Genomic DNA, 21,851 nt, shown 5'->3' on the forward strand with positions numbered 1-21,851 from the left:
GGGGTCCCTTTACCTTTACCTTTAAGTAACTTTAACTTAGCACTATATTGGCTACAACACAGTGGGTCTACTCTGAATGAAATAATAATGTCCATGTATACCATGCACTTATCTCTTATATATGTATGGACACAGCGATGAAATATATTTTTTTAAAGGTTATAGGAAAGATGCAGGAGAGAAGAATACAGGGGTTTGGTCTACACAAGCCCTGCTGGCAGTCCCAGCTGAGAACAGATGGAACAAGCCCTCCCTCTTGCCTACAAGAGGAACTGCAAAGAGAAACCCTTCTTCCTTCACTACAGAAAACCCAGCTAATATACCAGCAAATATCTGTTCCTCTTCTGGGAAATGAAAAAAAAAAAAAAACAATTCTCTTTTCTGAGCAATATGGCATCCTCTTGATTCCTGGATTCCGGCTTCCAAATGCCGGGTTTGGAAACACCTGAGAAAGCATAATTTGAATGTCAGTTTATTTTTAAGCCTGTACTTCTCACTCAGCAGTAGACCTTGGAGAGTCAGAAAAAGAACTTAAAAGGAGATGGGAAATTAACCTGCTTTGGACAATGAAGCGGGATTCACTTTCCTCTTCCCTCCTTCTGAGTACTGAGCAGAACCGTCAGCAAGAGAACGAGTACCAACGAAATGATGAGCGCCGTCTACAAAAGACTCTTGTGAGCACATTTCAGAGGCTCTATATATATCTGCACAAAAGCAGTGCCAAAGAAACCTCCCGTTGATTTGAGGAAATGGTGCCCAGAGCATCTCTGTTTCAAGCTAGAAGGCTCTGTATTTTACTAAACCACAGTTAGCAAGAAAATTGGGGGTGGGGGAGGCAGCAGATCAAAGGCCCACACCCTTCAAAACAGCCTACCAAGACCCCCTTCTCTGTCATCCTGGAGGAGCCCATGGGATACTTAGGGGTGGAGCCAAGCAGTGGACATCCTGCTTGGATGGCCAAAGGATCATTCTGTTAGAATTCATGCTCCATGATTGCAGTCATGGGATTGTTGTCTATCACATGACGGTGTATGTTTTGACTCCACAGAGTGGGAAGTGACGGAGACAGGATGTTTATGTTCCTGTGTTCCGTGAAGTGGGACTATTGTCCTTTGTTCTTTTTCTCTTTGCTGTCTGATGCTAAAGAGAGACGGAGCCATGTTGCAGCACTCCGTGTGTGTTTATATGTAAATAGATTAGCCAAAATGCAGAGTTGCTGAGGTCAGTCACGCAAACTGCACAAACTCTGCCGATCCCTAAGTGTGCCAGTGTCGGTTGGCATCGGTCGCTGTGATGTTCGGGCAAAAGAAAGCTTTTGAAGCTCCCGAACGATCGACCAGGAGGGAGAGAACATGCCGGTTGTGCATGTGGCTTTGCCAAGGTCCTACTCGAGTGTAGGCTGAGCTCCTGACACATTCCTGGCGGAGAGTGTGGTGGTGGTGTTTGCCGTGTCCAAATCTGTTTTTGTTTTGTTTTCTTCCACTGGAGGGAATTGTGTTTGGAGGAAGGTTGGCAAACTTTGAATTTGGCCATTGGGCCAACAAGGTTTCCCCATCCCTGTCGGACAAAACCCCACAGGGAAAGGCATCTCACGTCGCTTCCCGGACTGAGAGATGCTGCTGCTGCTGTTGCTGCTTCCCTAGCTGTGCTAAGACTCTGCAAAACACTTCCTAATTATTGCAATTCAAGCTTAATCCGTGCTTCTCTCCTGGGCCATCTGTTCGTCTTCACTAGCAGAACCTAGTCCCAGAAAAGATACAATACCCAACGTTTTTCTACATGCCGAGAAGCACATTTCTCTGCTCAAGATGATGAGAAAGTCGTCAGAATGTATAGGAAGCTTCTGTATACAGAACAGGGCCAGAAGAATAAGACATTTTAGAGGCCCCTAACACTGAGAAAATGGTTGTGCCCCTGTATGCGAAGCAAAGTTTTTTTAAAAATACTAAACTGCAAAATATTTTTTTTAAAATTAAAAAAACCATCTAGATTTATAGCAACAAATGACAGGATCCTATTTCATCGAGTTATTTTGATACACATTAGTAGAGCGCCCCCCCTTGGTTTCGGTAGGGGATTAAGTAATAAAGAGAGAACAGGAAAACGGGGAGTGTGCAGTAGTGTGTAACGGTCTTCTGATTTTTCCCTTGATAACTGATTTTTCCCAGAGAACCATAGAAGGAACGAGAGCCTTGTCCAAACTCCTGCAGTGCAGGAACCTTTTTGCTCAACAGGGGATTCGAACCCACAACCCTAAGATGAAGATTTTCATGCTGTACCAGCTGAGCTCTCTCTCTCAATGATGACTTACTTTTTGAAATATCAAATGCGTTTTTAACAAGACCTCAATTTCTTTGGGCTTTTGCTTAAGTCTGCCTGCTGGGTAACCTGGCACCGATACGGAGTCAGACCACCGGGTCCACCTCGTTCAGTCTTGTCAGCTCTGACTGGCCGCGACTCGCCAGGATTTTAAGAAGAGCTTGGACTACTGCAATGTGCACTACATGGGGCTACCTTTGAAGGTGACCTGGAAACTACAACTAATCCAGAATGTGGCAGCTAGACTGGTGACTGGGAGCAGCCGCCGAGACCATATAACACCGGTCCTGAAAGACCTACATTGGCTCCCAGTACATTTCCGAGCACAATTCAAAGTGTTGGTGCTAACCTTGAAAGCCCTAAACGGCCTCAAAGGCCCAGTATACCTGAAGGAGCATCTCCACCCCCATCATTCTGCCCGGACGCTGAGGTCTAGCACTGAGGGCCTTCTGGCAGTTCCCTCACTGCGAGAAGCAGCCAAGTTACAGGGAACCAGGCAGAGGGCCTTCTCGGTAGTGGCACCCGCCCTGTGGAATGCCCTCCCACCAGATGTCAAAGAGAAGAACAACTACCAGACTTTTAGAAGACATCTGAAGGCAGCCCTCTTTAGGGAAGCTTTTAAGGTTTAACAGACTACTGTATTTTAATACTTTGCTGGAAGCTGCCCAGAGTGGCTGGGGGAACCCAGCCAGATGGGCGGGGTACAAATAATAAATCATTATCATTATATTATTATTATTATTTTTCTAGCCATAACTGGAAATGCCAGAGGTGGAGACTGGAAACTTCTGCATGCAAAGCAGATGTTCTACCCCTTCCCGTCCACCTCGCCTGGAAGGGGCACAGCTTTCTTCAGTTTCGAACACCAGCTGACTGCTTAAGGCAGAACTCTTCAGGCAGTGTGGGCTAGTGGTTGGAATTCATAAGCAGTGCAGTCTCCGGGATCCCAGCCCCAGCTCTAAGCCGCATGGCCAAGTCACAACCCAGAGATGTTGCGTTGGAGTGCCGAAGACACAGGGCCCAAGCCAAATGACGAGAAAGGAGACTCCGACCAAACTTTAGGAAGAACTATCTGACAGCAAGAGCCGTTCAGCAGCAGAACAATTCTGTTATTTTTTGAATTAGGAATGCCAGCCTTCGCCACAAACACAGAGAGCAGATCCTGCTTAGTGTACAAAATTTATTCCCTATTTATAGAGTTCTTGGTCAGGCCAGCCTTTTTGAGGAGTGGGGGGGGAGAGGGGAGAGAGATGGAATGACAACGGTTCACAAGGAGCCTCGTGGAAGAGGTTTCTTTCCTGGGGCCAAGAGGCCAAGACACAGCCGAGGAACGTTGCTTGGGGGTCGTGGGCGGACCCCGCATCTCCTTACTCCCACGCACCATAACCAGTGACTTGGTCCGCGTTTCCTTCTGCGGTGCCATGGCAGAGCTCGGAGGGTCCTGTCCCCTCGGGAGGCTGCTAATCCCTGGTTTCTGGGCAGAATGAACAGGCAAGAGGGCGCAGCTACACCCATCACTCCTTTGGTCCTCTCCCATCGCCATCCTCAGGCTTGGCGTCTTGGTGCTGCGCAGGAAGCGCCAGCTGGGCCGCCCGGCTGGCCGCTTTCAACCGGAGCCGCTTTAAGAGGCACTCGGCCGTCTGCGTCAGGCTGTGCTGTTGGGGGCAAGGAAGATGGGGTGGGGGGAAAGCAAGAGGACAGGTTTTATTCTGAAGGAATTTGCTCCGTGCTCATCCCTACGTTCATCAAGAATGGTCCCTCGCAGCGAGGGCTCAGGACCGCAATACTTCAAGGATCGCCTCTTCCCATATGAACCTACCCGGACCCTGAGATCATCAGTACGTTTCCGAGCACAATTCAAAGTGTTGCTGCTTGCCTTTAAAGCCTTAAACGGCCTTGGCCAGGTATACCTGAAGGAGCGTCTCCACCCCCATCATTCTACCCGGACGCTGAGGTCCAGATCCGAGGGCCTTCTGGCAGTTCCCTCGCTGAGAGAAGCCAAGTTACAGGGAACCAGGCAGAGGGCCTTCTCGGTGGTGGTGCCTGCCCTGTGGAATGCCCTCCCACCAGATGTCAAAGAGAAAAACGACTACCAGATTTTTAGAAGACATCTGAAGGCAGCCCTGTTTAGGGAAGCTTTTGATGTTTAATAGGTTACTGTATTTTAATATTCCGTAGGAAGCCGCCCAGAGTGGCTGGAGAAACCCAGCCAGATGGGTGGGGTAGAATTAAAAAATGATGATGATTATTATTCTGAGGCCCTCCTTTGTGTGCCCCCTCATCGAGAGGTCCGGAGGGTGGCAACACGAGAACGGGGCCTTCTCTGCAGTGGCTCCCTGTCTGTGGAATGCTCTCCCCAGGGAAGTTCGCCTGGTGCCTTCATTATACTCCTTTATACATTATACACCTTTAGGCGCCAGGCAAAAATGTTCCTTTTTAAGTAGGCCTTTGGCTGATCCGATTTACATCCTATGCCCTTTTAAAATGTGGGGTTTGGGGGGGGGGCTATTGAGTTGTTGTTTGTATTTTTATTAGGTATTTGTGGTTTTATATCTTGATTTTATTCTGTGAACTGCCCTGAGACTGCCAGGTATAGGGCAGTATATACCGTATTTTTTGCTCTATAAGACTCACTTTTTCCCTCCTAAAAAGTAAGGGGAAATGTGTGTGCGTCTTATGGAGCGAATGCAGGCTGCGCAGCTATCCCAGAAGCCAGAACAGCAAGAGAGATTGCTGCTTTCACTGCGCAGCGATCCCTCTTGCTGTTCTGGCTTCTGAGATTCAGAATATTTTTTTTCTTGTTTCCTCCTCCAAAAACTAGGTGCGTCTTGTGGTCTGGTGCGTCTTATAGAGCGAAAAATATGGTAAATTCAATAAATAATAATAATATAATTTTGTAACATTTCAGGAGACACCAAAGGCAATAAATAGGAATAGAGAAGGGAATCGCCGTTGCACAAGGCAATATGCAGGAAGGAGGTGAACAAAGCCTTGAAAGGGCTCCCAGCCACTCAGCAACAAAAAGGAGGGCGCTCCCAGAAGGAATCAGTGTGGTATAGTGCTTAGAGTGCTGGACTAGGAGCTGGGTTCGAATCTACACCCCAGCCCTGAAGCTCACTGGGTGGCCTTGGAGTTACTCACTGCCTCTGAGTCTAATTTTCCACACAGGGGTGTTGTAAGGGTAAAATGGGGAGCAGGAGGAGAACCGTGTATATCACCTTGAGCTCCTTGGAGGAGAAGTGGGATATAAATGTAAAACATAAACAAACAGGAATGATGGGCTGTGACACTTTGAGTCAGACCTACCCAACATTCTAGGACTGGGAATAAAAAAAACGGGTTTGCAATGTTAGGCTTTGCTGAATGGGGGGGGGGGGAATGTCAGCACATGAAGCTGAATTTTTAAATGGAAAGTTGGGGGTGTTTCCCACCCCACCCCCCAAAAAAAATGTGTCAGAAACAAAAATTGGCAGCTCTAACCAGATTTGACACCCGTGGATCTGGGCTTTCTGCCAACTCACTGCATTTAAAGAATGCAAATCTGGCTGGAAGTTATTTGGGATAACTTCTCTTTAATTTATTAGGCACTTTCAGATGGCTGTTTATTCTCTCTGCTTAGTGGGCAAGGAAGAAGGCATTGCCAGGGGCAGGATGAGTTCTCAGGGATATGGCAGGCCTCTTCACTGAACGTTGCCCTTTAAAATATTCGAAGTACCCAACCCTCTGGCTTCCAGGAATACAAAGGGGAAAACTGCGCAGTCCCTACTCTGCCACAGGGGTAGTGAAAACCAGGCCTGGGTGTTTCTTGCAGCAATATGTGAAAACAGCAAAGTGTTTTGGAGAAAAAGGAAATGAAATGAAGTCGAAAACGTGAAATGGATGCGGTACGGTAGCCTCTCTCGAACCTGGGTCTCCAGCCGTTGTTGGGACTACAATTCCCATTGTTCCTGGGTACCAGGACCCACGGCCAGGGATGATAGCAGCTGCAGTTCAAGAACACCTGGGGACCCAAGGTTGAGAAAGGCCGTGGCAACCCCACCCCCTACCCCCAATACACCCACCTGGAGGATATGCAGCCCTTTGAGACACACCACCACCAGTTCGCAGAGGCCGTCACAGGTGAGGTCAACGTACTCCATGCAGAGGAGGGGGCTGGGAAAAGTGCGTTGCCAGAGCAGGTGGAACTCCCCATCGGACGGGCTGGAGGGCTGGACTCCCGCTGTAGCATCTGGGGCCCGGTACTTGTAGCACAAAAGCTCCTAGAAGACCAAGGAACTCTAGTTATGTTGCCTGCGATCAACCGATGAGCACTGAAGGAAACGGACAAACTGCTGCGTCCAGTTCTGCGCACCACGATTTAAGGAGGATGTTGACAAGCTGGAAGGTATGCAGAGGAGGGTGACCAAGATGATCAAGTTACAGATAAGTAGCCGTGTTGGTCTGCCATAGTCAAAACAAAAAAAATTCCTTCCAGTAGCACCTTAAAGACCAACTAAGTTAGTTCTTGGTATGAGCTTTCGTGTGCATGCACACTTCTTCAGATACATCTGAAGATACATCTTCAGATGTATCTGAAGAAGATACATCTTCAGTGTATCTGAAGAAGTGTGCATGCACACGAAAGCTCATACCAAGAACTAACTTAGTTGGTCTTTAAGGTGCTACTGGAAGGATTTTTTTTTGTTTTTTCAAGATGATCAAGGGCAGGGATAGGCAAACTAAGGCCTGGGGGCCAGATCCGGCCCAATAGCCTTCTAAATCCAGCCCACGGACGATCGGGGAATAAGTGTGTTTTTACATGAGTAGAATGTGTGCTTTTATTTAAAATGCATCTCTGGGTTATTTGTGGGGCCTGCCTGGTGTTTTTACATAAGTAGAATGTGTAAAAGGTAAAGGGACCCCTGACGATTAGGTCCAGTCGTGGCCGACTCTGGGGTTGCGGCACTCATCTCACTTTATTGGCCGAGGGAGCCAGCGTACAGCTTCCGGGTCATGTGGCCAGCAGCACTAAGCTGCTTCTGGCGAACCAGAGCAGCGACCGGAAACGCCGTTTACGTTCCCGCCGGAGTGGGACCTATTTATCTACTTGCACTTTGACATGCTTTCGAACTGCTTGGTTGGCAGGAGCAGGAACCGAGCAATGGAAGCTCACCTAGGCTCTGTGGTTTAACCCACAGCGCCACCCGCGTCCCAGTAGAATGCGTGCTTTTATTTAAAATGCATCTCTGGGTTATTTGTGGGACATAGGAATTCGTTCACTTTTTTCCCAAAATATAGTCTAGCCCACCACATGGTCTGGGGGACGGTGGACCGGCCCATGGCTGGAAAAGGTTGCTGACCCCTGATCAAGGGTCTGGAAACCAAGCCTGATGAGGAACGGTTGAAGGAGCTGGGTATGTTTAGCCTGGAAAAGAGAAGACTGAGAGGAGATATGAGAGCCATCTTCAAATATCTGAAGGGCTGTCACATGGAAGAGGGAACAAGCGTGATTTCTCCAGCTCTGGAGGGTAGGACTCGAATCAATGGCTTCAAATTACAAGAAAGGAGATTTAAAGTAAACACTTGGAATAATTTTCTGATGGGAACTGCTGTTTGACAGTGAAACAGACTCTTTCAGTAGGTGGTGGAGTCTCCTTCACTAGAGGCTTTTTAACTGAGGTTGGAAGGCCAGCGGTCAGGGATTCTTTAGTGGAAATTCATCTAGGGTTGGACTAGATGACACAGGCTCCCTTCCAACTTTACATTTCTTGATTCTATGATCTGCCTGTTTGTACAGGGTTTTTAAGGCTGTTAAGAGTCTGGCCTGCAGGTGGCAGTCTGAGCTATCCTTTGCAATTTTCATATTTTTTTGTTTTCATGGGTTGCTTTGTGGTAAAAGCCCCTGGTGAGGAACGGTGGGGCAGCTTAGGTTTAAAACACATAAATAAATATAAACAAAGACCTATGGAGGACGCCAGAATGGAGAAGGCTGCCCAGTAACAGCACCTTACAACCCTAACCCCATCCAAGCCAACATGGTGGGCGAAGGCAGATCTCTCACTGCTGACCTGCCCATAGGTGCCAAGAAGGATCTCTGGATCACGGTCAAAGTTGACGTCGGTGACGAGGGCACACAGGACGCTGTCGTACTGGTCACTCAAGGGAAGGACCAGCTGGTCGTCCAGGCCTCTCTGCAGCACATTCCTGGCAGGGGGGAAGGAATAAAAAACAACATTGGGTGGTCAAGTTTTACTTAGAGCAGACACGCTGAAATTCATGACCACAGCTAAGTCAGGTCCATTAACTTCAATAGGCCTATGCTAAGTAAAACATAGATGGATACTACCCACTGCCATATATAAATAACGAGGCAGCAGATGGCGATGACCCAGTCAAGAGAAGTAATAGCAATAGCACAATTCAAAGTGTTGGTGCTGACCTAAACAGCCTTGGTCCTGTATACCTGAAGGAGCATCTCCACTCCCATTGTTCTGCCCAGACACTGAGTTCCAGCTCCAAGGGCCTTCTGGCAGTTCCCTCATTGCAAGATGTGAGGTTATAGGGAACCAGACAGAGGGCCTTCTTGGTGGTGGCGCCCGCCCTGTGGAACGCCCTCCTTTCAGATGTGAAGGAAATAAGTAGCTATCTTCTCTTTAAAAGACATCTGAAGGCAGCCCAGTTTAGGGAAGTTTTTAATATGTAATGCTGTATTGTTTTTAACCCTCCACTCACCTGTAGACGACAGACAGTTCAAGAGTGCTGGTGACAAGGACACTGTAGCTCTGAGCCTGGGGGCCAGCATTACCTGCAGGAGAAGATATAAAGGTTTAAAACACACAGACAGAAGAAACCCACACCAGAGAAAGAACGGAGCTACCTGCACGGTTCCCAAATGCTGTTGAGCAGGGGTCAGCAACCTTTTTCAGCCGTGGCCCAGTCCACCGTCCCTCAGGCCATGTGGTGGGCCGGACTATACTTTGAAAAAAATAATGAACGAATTCCCATGCCCCACAAATAACCCAGAGGTGCATTTTAAATAAAAGGACACATTCTACTCATGTAAAAACACGCTGATTCCTGGACCATCCACAGGCCAGATTGAGAAGGTGATTGGGCCGGATCCAGCCCAGGGGCCTTAGGTTACCTACGCCTGCTGCTGAGCCTCGAGCTAAAGAGCCTCTCCTCCTACCCCCCAGCCATGTCATGGGCTGGCTGTATGCAGAAGGATGCTGGGAGTTACCAGCTGGGGAACCCCCAGGGGAAGAAGACTATGAGCCTGGGGAGCGCTGGTGGGACAACAATGAGCGGTCAGAGGGAGAAGACTGGGAGGAGGTGGTGGTGTCGGAAGCTGAAGAGGCAACAGGGTTTAGTGAGCAGGAAGAGGCTGTGGCAGACAGCTGTTCAGAGGCAGGAGAGGAGGGGGGCCAGGAGACAGAGATAAGGCAGGCTGCTGAAGAAACCAGGGCGTCTCCCACTCCCGCTGCAACCGGATCCCCACCCGCAGGGCTCCCAGAACCAGAAGAGGTATGAAGAGGGTGGAACACAGGAAGCCACGCCGGCAGAGTCTCAGGTTGCTTGGGAAGAACCCAAGCAAGGGAGAAGCTTAGGCAACTGTGGGAAGACAGGGACCTTCAGTCCGCGCAACTGCCTCCTTGGGACAAGATCTAACGGGAAGAGTTGCTGTGCTCCTTAGGCCTGGTTTCCTGAGCTGCTTGTTTGTGATGGCCTGGGATTCCGATTCAGAGGCTGAACCAGAGGAATCCCAGCCTGCACAGGAGTCCCCGCCTCCAGGGCCAGCTGAACTGGAGCAGGGCCTTGATTCTGAAGCGCCTGCACCTGTGCCGGATCCTCAGGAGCAGGAACCAGGTGAATCCACTCTGGCTCCAGAGGTGGTTGAGGACTCAGTGCCTACAGGTGAGTCCCCCCCCCCCCTGGGTCCAGTAACTCTTCAGCCTCTCCTGAACTGCAGAGGCTCAGGGCAGAGAGGCGAAGGGAACTGGCTTCTCCCAGGAAGAGTGCTCGTCTTAAGGCCAGGAGAGGCGGGTCTCCTGGGGGCCGGGACCGCCCCTGGCCTCAGAGAAGATAAAGGCCAGTCAGCCCGGTCCCAGGTTGCGGGAGCAACGTCGATGAAGAGCTGTTTCGGCCAGCATCCAGTCCGGTTCCTCCAGTGTTCCTGTCCCCGTCCGGCTTCCTGCTTCGGACCTCGCCCCGCTCCTTCGGAACTGTTTCCAGGCTATTGACCCAGGACTGGACTTTGACTACGCCAACGGTAACCTTCCCCCCAGGACCAGCACATTGTTTCTTTGAATAAAGAGTTAACTTCACTGATGCTGTGTGAGTTATTACTGTCCTGCTCCTGGCACCCGCCCCTGACAGCCACCCACAAGCTGGTGACCTCCAGATGCTGGCGGACTTCAACTCCCATCACCCCGATCCAGCAGAGGAAATGATCAGGGATGGTGGGAGTTGGGACTCCACCATTTGCCCGGAAGGCACCAGCTTGGGAAAGCCTGCCTTATCTCCACCTGAGGTTGCAGAGAAGCCCATGGCCCCCTCTTGTTTCTTACCATTTGAAGCCACGGTTCCTGAGGGGTCGCCTGGAGGGCAGGAAGCTGGCAGAGCAAACACCAGGACTTTGGAGATGGGACCGTCTTGCTGGATGTTCCAGCTCTGCAGCACCACTTGGGCAGAGGGAAAGAAGAAGAAGAAAAAGAGTTTGGATTTGATATCCCGCTTTATCACTACCCGAAGGAGTCTCAAAGCGGCTAACATTCTCCTTTCCCTTCCTCCCCCACAACAAACACTCTGTGAGGTGAGTGGGGCTGAGAGACTTCAGAGAAGTGTGACTGGCCCAAGGTCATCCAGCAGCTGCATGTGGAGGAGCGGGGAAGCAAACCCGGTTCACCAGATTACGAGTCCACCACTCTTAACCACTACACCACACTGGTGTAGGGGCAGAGGGGACAGTCAGCCAACACCACAACGGCTGAGCCTTCAAGAAAGGTGCTGCTAGGAATATTTATATGCCACTTACCCCCCCCCAAGATGGAGACTAAGCAGTTTACAAGTATAAAATCAATTATTATTATTATTATAATATATATATATATATATATATATATATATATATATATATATATATATATTATTTTTTAAGTTCCATAGAAACAGCTATAATTAAAATTTACAATAAAACAGTGACAAAGCACAGCACTTAAAGACAATTAAATAGATCAGGAAAGTTCACATTCAAGGCAATGCCTGTTTAAACAGAGCCGGTGGAATGCCAATAGTGATAGGGGCTTCTCATACGGGGCCTTTCGATTTCACCCTTTGCCAGCATGGAGCCCCCCAGCTGTTTCATAGAATCATAGAATCATAGACTCATAGAGTTGGAAGAGACCACAAGGGCCATCGAGTCCAACCCCCTGCCAAGCAGGAAACACCATCAGAGCACTCCTGACATATGGTTGTCAAGCCTCTGCTTAAAGACCTCCAAAGAAGGAGACTCCACCACACTCCTTGGCAGCAAATTCCACTGTCGAACAGCTCTTACTGTCAGGAAGTTCTTCCTAATGTTTAGGTGGAATCTTCTTTCTTGTAGTTTGGATCCATTGCTCGGTGTCCGCTTCTCTGGAGCAGCAGAAAACAACCTTTCTCCCTCCTCTATGTGACGGTCTACAACTCCCGTCAGCTCCTGCAGGCTGGCTGTCAAAAGCTGATCTACCAAGTGCTGAATCCTGGGATGTTTGCACAGCCAGATCCCTCCCTCCAAAAAGATTCCACACAGAGCAGAAAAACTTGTCAACCCCCTTTTAAAACATCACAAATAAAGGAAGCTTACCTCGACTGGCTGGTTCAACGTGGGCGACTCGGATGTAGCCGCTCTGGCAGCCAAAGGCCGTGATCCGTTGCCCTGAGTTTGGAATGTTGTACACATCTAACCAGAGGACGCTGCAAGGAAGAGAGGAGGGCAATGATCAATGAAGTGGGTGGTTTCCTGGGCAAAACAGAGGTCGGAGAGAATGAAGGATGAATGAATGGGGTGTGCAGAGTCCAAGGCGAGGAGTGCAAATGATCTCTACTGACGAGTAGCCCCACTGAAACTTATGTACTTAAATGTAAAGAAAAAGAAGGAACATTTTATCATATGTGGTGGGAATGTAAGAAAGTAAAAAACTTCTGGGAAATGATATATAATGAGATGAAAAAGATGTTGAAATATACATTTTTTAAAAAACCAGGAGCATTTTTACTTGGTATTATAGGTGAGGATACTAATAGACAAGATGTTAAATTGTTTTTATATGCAACAACTGCGGCAAGAGTGTTGTTAGCCCTGAAATGCAAGCAAGAAGAAAATCCGATGAAAGAAAAATGGCAGAAGAAATTAATGGACTACACAGAATTAAATAAAATGACAGGAAGGATTCGAAACCTGCGGGACCAGAGATTCACAGAAGATTGGAAGGAATATACGAACTATTTGAAGAGCAACTGTAATCAACAAATTACGCTAGTAGGACTACAAGAAGTTTTGTAAGGCGAAATATATGAAACATTGCAAAGCAGAGAAAGATTAGAGATATTAGTTATGAGATTTAAATGTTATAGTGAAAGTAAGAAACGTATATTAAGTGATTAGACTGGAAAATTTTCAGATGTGATTGATGGAAGTCAAAAAAAATGTATAATATGTAAAAGTATGTTTAATTATTGTTTAAAATGATATGTTAAAAAAACTTTATAATATATATATATATATTGTTGGGATACTGGGATAAACTTTCTAAATAATGCTCTCCTGAGTGCAACTTTCGCTGTGCATTATCTGCTGATAGAGCGTGCACTAGTTCTGGAATGTGGAAAGGTATTTTCTGGAGCTCGTGTCGCTAATTGCTGATACTGTGTTTCTACGGGAGGTCGATGGACGTCCGGAGACGGCTTGGGAGCCATGATGGACTTTGTCTCCCTGGCAGTATCCCAACATATATACACACATACACACACACACACACACACACACTTATGTACTTAAGTTAGTCATGCCCATTAACTTCTAAGTGTCTTCTCCAAGTATGACCAAGCTTGGATGCAAGCCTCGGCACCTAAAACCTAGTGCACGGTTTTGCTTTTCCCCTCCTCCCTCCCCATCCCTTCTCCTTTTGTGCTGTTTTTTAGGTTGCAAGTAGAGGCTGGGCCTTAGTCTGAGAGCTTCTGTAAACCTCATTCCTGCACGTGCACACACACAGTACTACCCAAACTCTCCCCATACCAGCTCTCTCTCCCCCTCTCCCTTCTCTTGTTTTTAATAGCAAACCAGTCTTCCTACTTGCTTGGCAGCTCCTTGAGTTCAGGGAAGAGGTTCTCCACCGGCTGCTCCTCAAACTGGTGCAGCTCTTCATTCTACAGAGGAGAGGAGCAATGCAGTCACATCAGGGCGCCTCCAACGCAACGGCTAAACCAAATCTCGCCTTCATCTGGTGGCCTCACCTCTTTGTATAAGTGGATCGCAGGGTCATTGCCACTCAACAGGAAGACCGTCTCCGGCTGTTCAGCAACCTGGACTCTGCGATGAGAGAAGAAGCATTTTCTTTTCTTTTTAAAAGAGCTTTGTATGAATGTCCCCGAAATATTTTTAAATTTTTAATTTATTTAGAGTTAATTTATTTTATTTATTATGTTTGCATCCAGCTCTTCAGCCGAAAGGGCTCCCAGGGTGGCTTGCGCACAAACAGTTGGGATAGGGCAGTCTCTGGCCACAGGTTAGCGGGGGGAGGGGGGGAATGACACACAAGCAAAAAGGGACAAGCAGGGAAGAGGGATTTTGTTTTACTGGGCTTTTAGAGAGAGATGAGATAGGGTGAGTGGTATACGTACTCTGCATGGTACAGCTGGAAGGGGGTAAACTGCAGTTCCAGGTTCAAACAGCTCTCTGAATAGAAAGAAAAATACTCCCTGAAAACAAGAACGTAGGCCCAGTTTCCATAGCTGGGCAGTTGGGGGGGGGGGGGAGATAATATACATCCAGTACGTTTCATTATGGCTCCCAGTACGTTTCCGAGCACAATTCAAAGTGTTGGTGCTGACCTTTAAAGCCCTAAACGGCCTCAAAGGCCCAGTATACCTGAAGGAGCGTCTCCACCCCCATCGTTCAGCCCGGACACTGAGGTCCAGCACCGAGGGCCTTCTGGCGGTTCCCTCTCTGTGAGAAGGCAAGTTACAGGGAACCACACTAAGGGCCTTCACGGTAGTGGCACCCGCCCTGTGGAACGCCCTCCCACCAGATGTCAAAGAGAACAACAACTACCAGACTTTTAGAAGACATCTGAAGGCAGCCCTGTTTAGGGAAGCTTTCAATGTTTGATGTATTACAGTATTTTAATATTTTTTTGGGAAGCTGACCAGAGTGGCTAGGGAAGCCCAGCCAGATGGACAGGGTATAAATAATAAATTTTTTATTTTTATTTTTATTTTTATTATTATTATATCAACCTTCTCTGGATCATGAACATGCCCCAGGGGAAGTGCAGTCGTACCTTGGAAGCCGAACGCCTTGGCTCCCGAACAAATCGGCTCCCAAACGATCGAAACCCGGAAGTTCCGGTTTTCAAACGGTTTCCGGAAGCCAAACGTCTGCCGCAGCTTCCAATTGGCTGCAGGACACTCCTGCAGCCAATCAGAAGCCGTGCTTTGGTTTTCGAATGGTTCCGGGAGTTGAACGGACTCCCGGAACACATTCTGTTTGAAAACCAAGGTACCACTTTATCATCACCAAAATCAAAAGGAAGTTGTCGCTCTCAAGGGTCTGATATTACCCAATTTGTAATTTGGGGCGATTGCGTTTTTAAGAGCTTAAGGTGCTAGTCCACTGGGAGGATAGCTTCAGAAGTCTTCTCTGTTGAAAATGCAAACATGCCATGTATGCTGGGCTTCATACCTTGGCATAACTAACTAGAATACCTAATGGCTTTTAACTTCCAACTCCCCACCCCCCTGAATATGGTAGCAGATACTACTGCTTTGCTAGAAAATCCATGTTTCGCGCCAAATTCTGCACTTTGACTCCTACATCTGTGAAGGTTTTCTAAGCAATTTTGATGTATTTTGCTTCCAAAACATGGAAAAGATTAACAGATAACAGAAGAGATTGGAGGGAACTTGGGGCACCGATTTCAGGGTCAGGTGGCAAAAACAGATACTGAAGACTCACGTGCAATAGAATCTAAGTTGTATTCTGAGCCTGGTTCATAGTCGCAGTAAATGTTAAGGAAGGGGCTGGCTTTGTCGCCGGAATCCTGTGGAGGTGGGAAGAGAAAGAGGCAAAGCTGCAAGTTCATTTCACATCAAGACGACTTTGCGGTACACATAATTACTTAAAGATGAGTTCTACTGGATCAAACCAAAGTTCTATCTAGTCTTCCTTTTTCAGGCCAAGGAAGGCTGTCATGGGGCTTAATCCAGTAATAAGCTATGTTATGTCCTCATTTACCTACATACTGCTTTTTGGCCCAGATGTCCCGAAAGCAGTAAGCAGATGTTTATACAAAAACTATATAAAATGAAAGCACAACAAATACAGCTATTCAAAACAATATGAATTAGCAAAATCACTAAATACCTGCCAATCACACCAGTACTGCTGTAAAGTGGTTGTCCTGAGGACAAGAATTGTAAACCATTGTGTTAAATTAAGTTACAACCTGACCCAAGGCATGTTTTCTTGGAAGCAGGACCAGCCAAAATGGAAGGGCACATCCTCCGAGGCCCCAATACCTAAAAGGCTACCTTTTCTTGTGAGGACCTACCCTGTATACCTGAAGGAGTGTCTCCACCTCCATCGTTCTGCCCGGACACTGAGGTTCAGCTCCGAGGGTCTTCTGGCACTCCTCTCATTGAGAAAAGTGAAGCTACAGGGAACCAGGCAGAGGGACTTCTCGGTAGTGGCACCCCCCATGTGAAACGCCCTCCCATCAAATATCAAAGAGATAAGCAATCCTATGACTTTCCATAGATATCCGAAGGCAGCCCTGTTTTAGGAAGCTTTTAATGTTTGATGCTTCATTGTTTTCCTTTATATTTTGTTGGAAGCAGCCTAGAGTGGCTGGGGGGACCCATTCAGTTGAGTGGCGTACTAGAAATTTTATCATTATTATTATTCCCTGATGTCAACGTCTGAGGTCTCTTCCCTACATGCCACCTGCATATACAGTACAGTGGTACCTCAGGTTACATACGCTTCAGGTTACATACGCTTCAGATTACAAACTCTGCTAACCCAGAAATAGTGCTTCAGGTTAAGAACTTTGCTTCAGGATGAGAACAGAAATCATGCTCCAGCGGTGCGGCGGCAGCAGGAGGTCCCATTAGCTAAAGTGGTGCTTCAGGTTAAGAACAGTTTCAGGTTAAGTACAGACCTCAGGAACAAATTAAGTACAGTGGTGCCCCGCAAGTAGATAAATAGGTACAGTGGTGTCTCGCAAGACGAAATTAATCCGTTCCGCGAGTCTCTTCGTCTAGCGGTTTTTTCGTCTTGTGAAGCAAGCCCATTGACGGCTTAGCGGATTAGCACTATTAGCGGCTTAGTGGCTTTTAGTGGCTTATCAGCTTAGCGGATCAGCTGATAAGCGGCTTAGCTGCTTAGAAAAGGGGGGGGAGGGAAAAAAACCCTCAGGAACTCGCAAGACATTTTCGTCTTGCGAAGCAAGCCCATAGGGAAATTCGTTTTGCGAAGCGCCTCCAAAACGGAAAACCCTTTCGTCTAGTGGGTTTTCCGTCTTGCGAGGCGTTCGTCTTGCGGGGCACCACTGTACTTAACCTGAGGTACCACTGTATTAGGTCTCCACCTTTCAAAAGCACTGCTTGTGAAGAACACGCCAAGCGACGCATAATTTCACAAAGGGATGAAAGCCACACCTACCTTAATAAAGGTGATCCCCACCACTAAACCCCTTTTGGGAGGTGATTTGTTGAAAGTGTCAATGGAGGCGATCTCGGCATCAACTGAGAAGCAATGAGACACACAAAGAGACCATGGGGTAAGGGAGATCACCTGCCAGCAGTTAGCATCCAACAAAGATCACACAAGAAGAGAGGGAAATGAATGAAATGCTGAACTGAGAGATTTCCTCTCGTAGGTGGAGGGGGGTTGGGGGGCAGAGGAGGAGCAGGGCTACCTTTGAAGGTGACCCGGAAACTGCAATTAATCCAGAATGCGGCAGCTAGACTGGTGAACTGGGAGTGGTCACCGGGACCACATAACACCAGTCCTGAGAGATCTGCATTGGCTCCCAGTCCATTTTCGAGCACAATTCAAAGTGTTGGTGCTGACCTTGAAAGCCCTAAACGGCCTCAGCCCAGTATACCTGAAGGAGCGTCTCCACCCCCATCATTCTACCCAGACACTGAGGTCCAACACTGAGGCCCTTCTGGCGGTTCCCTCATTGCAAGAAGCCAAGTTACAGGGAAACAGACAGAGGGCCTTCTCGGTGGTGGCACCCGCCCTGCGGAATGCCCTCCCATCAGATGTCAAGGAAATAAGCAGCTATCCTATTTTTAAAAGACATCTGAATGCAGCCCTGTTGAGGGAAGTTTTTAATATTTAATGCTGTGTTGTTTTTAACACTCGATTGGGAGCCGCCGAGAGTGGTTGGGGAAACTCAGCCGGATAGGCGGGGTATAAATAATAAATTATTATTGTTGTTGTTGTTGTTGTTGTTGTTGTAAGGGATGTGGGTGGTGCTGTAAACCACTGAGCCTAGGGCTTGCCGATCAGAAGGTCGGAGGTTCGAATCCCTGCGACGGGGTGAGCTCCCGTTGCTCAGTCCCTGCTCCTGCCAACCTAGCAGTTCGAAAGCACATCAAAGTGCAAGTAGATAAATAGGTACCACTCCGGCGGGAAGGTAAACGGCGTTTCTGTACGCTGCTCTGGTTCACCATAAGCAGCTTAGTCATGCTGGCCACATGACCCGGAAGCTGTACGCCGGCTCCCTGGGCCAATAAAGCGAGATGAGCACCGCAACCCCAGAGTTGGTCACGACGGGACCGAATGGCTAGGGGTCCCTTTACCTTTTATTATTATTATTATTATTATTATTATTATTATTATTACCTGGGTCACCCACAGACTGCCCCCCTCCGCCCACTGAGCCCACCTGCCTCCTTACCTGGGATATAGGTGAACTGCAGCTCCCTGGCCACGGGACGCAGCTTCTGCCTCAGGTCTTGGTAGCGGAAATAAATGACTTTCCCCTTCAGGGTGGCAGCCAGGAGCCCCCCAGGCCCGTCCCCGCTCCCCCCGGGGGCGGGGGGCACAGGGACCCCCAGGCCCGTCCCTGGCCCCTCGGAGACCCCCACCTCCTCCTGCCCCAGCCCCGCCCTGGGGAAATCCTCCTGCCCCGGGCCCCTCCCGCCCCCGCGGGCCGCCCCGGGCAGCGCGGCCAGCCCGTAGATGTTGCTCTGGGAGGAGAAGCGGGTGAAGCTGTCCTCCGAAAACGGGCATTCCCGGGAGGGATCCATTCCGGCTCAGGCACCGCTACGGGCAGCCCCGTCCTCCCTTCCCCACCATTATTGGAGAGGCAGCATCGGGCCGGAGGTAAAAAGGGGTAGGGGGCTTTCCGAAGGTGACGTCGCCGGGCCAGGAGGCGTCGCGGGCGTGTGACGCACGCCCGATTCCAAGATGGCCTCTTTAGGCTCCTTCCCGTTGCCCGGCGCCATCGTCGTTATTATTATTATCACCACCATCATAGGGCGGTTTGCAACATAAAAACGCAAAACTCAATATTGTAATATCCCCATCGCCGACACGTGTGGACGTCGCAGTCTGCAACTTGCGGGGACGACGTTTAAGGGTGGCGTTTTAAAATAATAATAATATACAACACTTTAAAAATTAATCAAAAGCAAGAAAAAGAGGCATAGCTTTAACAAGTTATGAAGAATTTTAGGAGCCTGTCTAGAGAGTCACCACGCCCCAAGTGAGAGAAAACAAACATATGTGATAACCAATAAACAGATTTAAAATAAAATGGGTTGCAGAGGGTTAGATTAGATGACCCTTTGGGAATTTACACAGCCTGACATCTTCATGGGGTTATTGCTAGGGCTGTAATCTGCAAATGTTTAATTGGCACAATCGCTTCATGCCTGTATTGAAGATTTAATTATTATTTATTGAAGTTATATACCGCCCTATACCTGGAGGTCTCAGGGCAGTTCAGACAACAAAAGGTGCCCTCTAAAAGTGGGGCCACAGGGGGAATGTCCAGGCCCAGAGGGCACCAGAAAACACCAGAGATTGGAAATTACATCTCTCTTAATTATTCACTCCAAATGCTTATCTATGGTAGCTTTTTGATAGGTGATAAACACATAGCAGGAAAGTAACCCACTTACATGCACACCAGGCCTTGACCACAAGCGCTAGCATTCCTCTTCTTAGCACTGCATGAAAAGACCCTTTCTGTGAGTTTCTACGATTAACAAATGCAAAGCTATCACCAATTGCGTATTGATCCATACACTTAACACAATCTCTTTTTTGTTTCTCTTCTCATTGTCCATTAGAGGGCAGTTTTCTTCTTCTGAAGCCCCATCTTCACTATACATTGAAAGCAGTATTGTGCTACTATAACCACTTCCTGGAAAGAACAAAATAAAAAAATTCCTTCCAGTAGCACCTTAAAGACCAACTAAGTTAGTTCTTGGTATGAGCTTTTGTGTGCATGCACACTTCTTCAGATACACTGAAACAGAAGTCACCAGACCCTTCTATATAGTGAGAAGGTGGGGAGGGGTATTACTCAGAAGGGTGGTGGGATTGGGTGATTGGCAGATAGCTGTGATGAGCCTGTTGACGACTCTTAACGACTGCAATAGGTCTTATAGGAAAAAGCAAGGGGTGAGAAGGTGAAAAATGGCTTTGTCATGTATAATGAGATAAGAATCCAATGTCTTTGTTCAGACCAGGTCTCTCCATGGTTGGTAATAAGTTGCAATTCAGCAGCTTCTCTTTCCAGTCTATTTCTGAAATTCCTTTGTAATAGAACAGCTACTTTGAGATCTTGTATAGAATGTCCTGGGAGATTGAAGTGTTCTCCTACTGGTTTCTCTATCTTGTGATTCCTGATGTCCGATTTATGTCCGTTTATTCTTTGGCATAAGGTTTGGCCTGTTTGTCCAATATAGAGAGCTGAAGGACACTGTTGGCATTTGATGGCACACTGTTGGCATTTGATGGCACACTTCCTGGAAACTCATTGGTGAAGCGTGCTGAGAGTTGGCACGAGACCCCTATTGCCTCCCCAGAGCTACAATTCCCTGAGTAGAGAGATTGTTAAACCACTGTTCGAATTGTAGGCACCTGAGGGAAATAGGAGGCTCAGAGCTACTCTAGGCACAAACAACAGTGCCTAGGATCCTTTTGGAGGAAAGCCACAACTGTTAGAGTGGTATGATACTGCTTTAAATGTATAGAAACAGGGCACAATATTTTTGTAGCTTTTCTTCCAAAATATAAAATCCACAGACAATGCCGGTCAGCTGAAATGCATGTCCTTTAAACCTACAGTATTGCCAGGTCTGGGGCTCGTTTTTCTCTTTCTTTCTTTCTTTCTTTCTTTCTTTCTTTCTTTCTTTCTTTCTTTCTTTCCTTCCTTCCTTCCTTCCTTCCTTCCTTCCTTCCTTCCTTCCTTCCTTCTCCCCCCGACCCCCACCGCCGTGATTTTATGTTGTGATGTGTTACAAGTGCCCCTTGTTGCAATATTCCCCATTCCCAGAAATATCCCCAATATTTAAAGAGATGGTCCATTCCTTCCAATAATTAGTCAGATTTATTAAAGGCTTAACACTTGGAAGAACTGCATTCTTTCGTCAGGCTACTGGAAACAGCACCTTGGATCTTTACAATGCATTGTTTCCATTGTATTTCCCTCAAAAGCCAGTTAAGCAAGTCATACTATGTATAGTTTAAGCTCATTGCCAGAGCCCAAGAAAATATGGGGCTTTGTAAAAAATTTTTCTCTCTCTCTCTCTCTCTCTCTCACACACACACACACAGACACACAGACACACACGCTTCCAGTCATGTTACTCAGCTGGTATTGTACTCAAGTGGGATGGCAGCATAACAGCAGTAACATGAAAATATAACTAAACTCTAGCCCAAGTGATCATAGAACGTTGCATCACTTAGGAGAATGAGATGACCATTTGCTGCAATCTACTGCACAAGTTATGGACCTAGAGGCTTCACCATCTCCAGTGGAAAGCAGATCTGATCAACTCCCTAAGCGAGGGCTTGGGTACCTGTGCTTGTGCTCCAGGTCTTATTAGTTCCAACTCCCATGAGTTTCAGCCAGCACGGTCAATGATCAGGGATGTTGGTGAGGGTTGGCAGCCAAATCACAAATGCATGTTTTGCTAAAGCACAGGGCTGGCACACAAGGGTTCTTAAACTTCCTGGTAACTTTGACGTATTTTTTCTGCATACTACTTTGCTGTATATGCTGTCAGCACTGAAATGTAAGTAAACCTTTTTGTTTCTCGTACTAAAA

At 47.7% G+C, this 21,851-nt stretch overlaps 1 protein-coding gene across 1 annotated transcript; it reads right to left on the minus strand.

Moving 5' to 3' along the window:
* Positions 1-3,485: 3,485 nt before the first annotated feature.
* On the minus strand, positions 3,486-18,897 carry KPTN (kaptin, actin binding protein). The gene is made up of 12 exons (XM_083753990.1): positions 18,465-18,897; positions 17,219-17,301; positions 15,512-15,596; positions 14,179-14,233; positions 13,792-13,867; positions 13,631-13,704; positions 12,143-12,252; positions 10,866-10,979; positions 9,031-9,103; positions 8,367-8,502; positions 6,381-6,578; positions 3,486-3,974 (listed from the first exon to the last, which is right to left on the minus strand). The coding sequence occupies exons 1-12, from the start codon at positions 18,814-18,816 to the stop codon at positions 3,834-3,836; spliced, it is 1,497 nt and encodes a 498-aa protein (XP_083610116.1). The 5' UTR covers positions 18,817-18,897; the 3' UTR covers positions 3,486-3,833.
* Positions 18,898-21,851: the final 2,954 nt, after the last annotated feature.

Source organism: Podarcis gaigeae (genome assembly GCF_964106915.1).
Source record: "Podarcis gaigeae genome assembly, chromosome: 8".
Taxonomy (NCBI): domain Eukaryota; kingdom Metazoa; phylum Chordata; class Lepidosauria; order Squamata; family Lacertidae; genus Podarcis; species Podarcis gaigeae.

Coding starts and splice junctions, on each gene's coding strand:
- KPTN (XM_083753990.1), bottom strand. CDS start 18,816: ATGGATCCCTCCCGGGAATGCCCGTTTTCGGAGGACAGCTTCACCCGC. Junction 14,234..15,511: donor CAACTTAGATTCTATTGCAC/GTGAGTCTTCAG, acceptor CTTTCTATTCAG/AGAGCTGTTTGAACCTGGAA. Junction 12,253..13,630: donor CTCAAGGAGCTGCCAAGCAA/GTAGGAAGACTG, acceptor TCTTCCTTGCAG/CGTCCTCTGGTTAGATGTGT.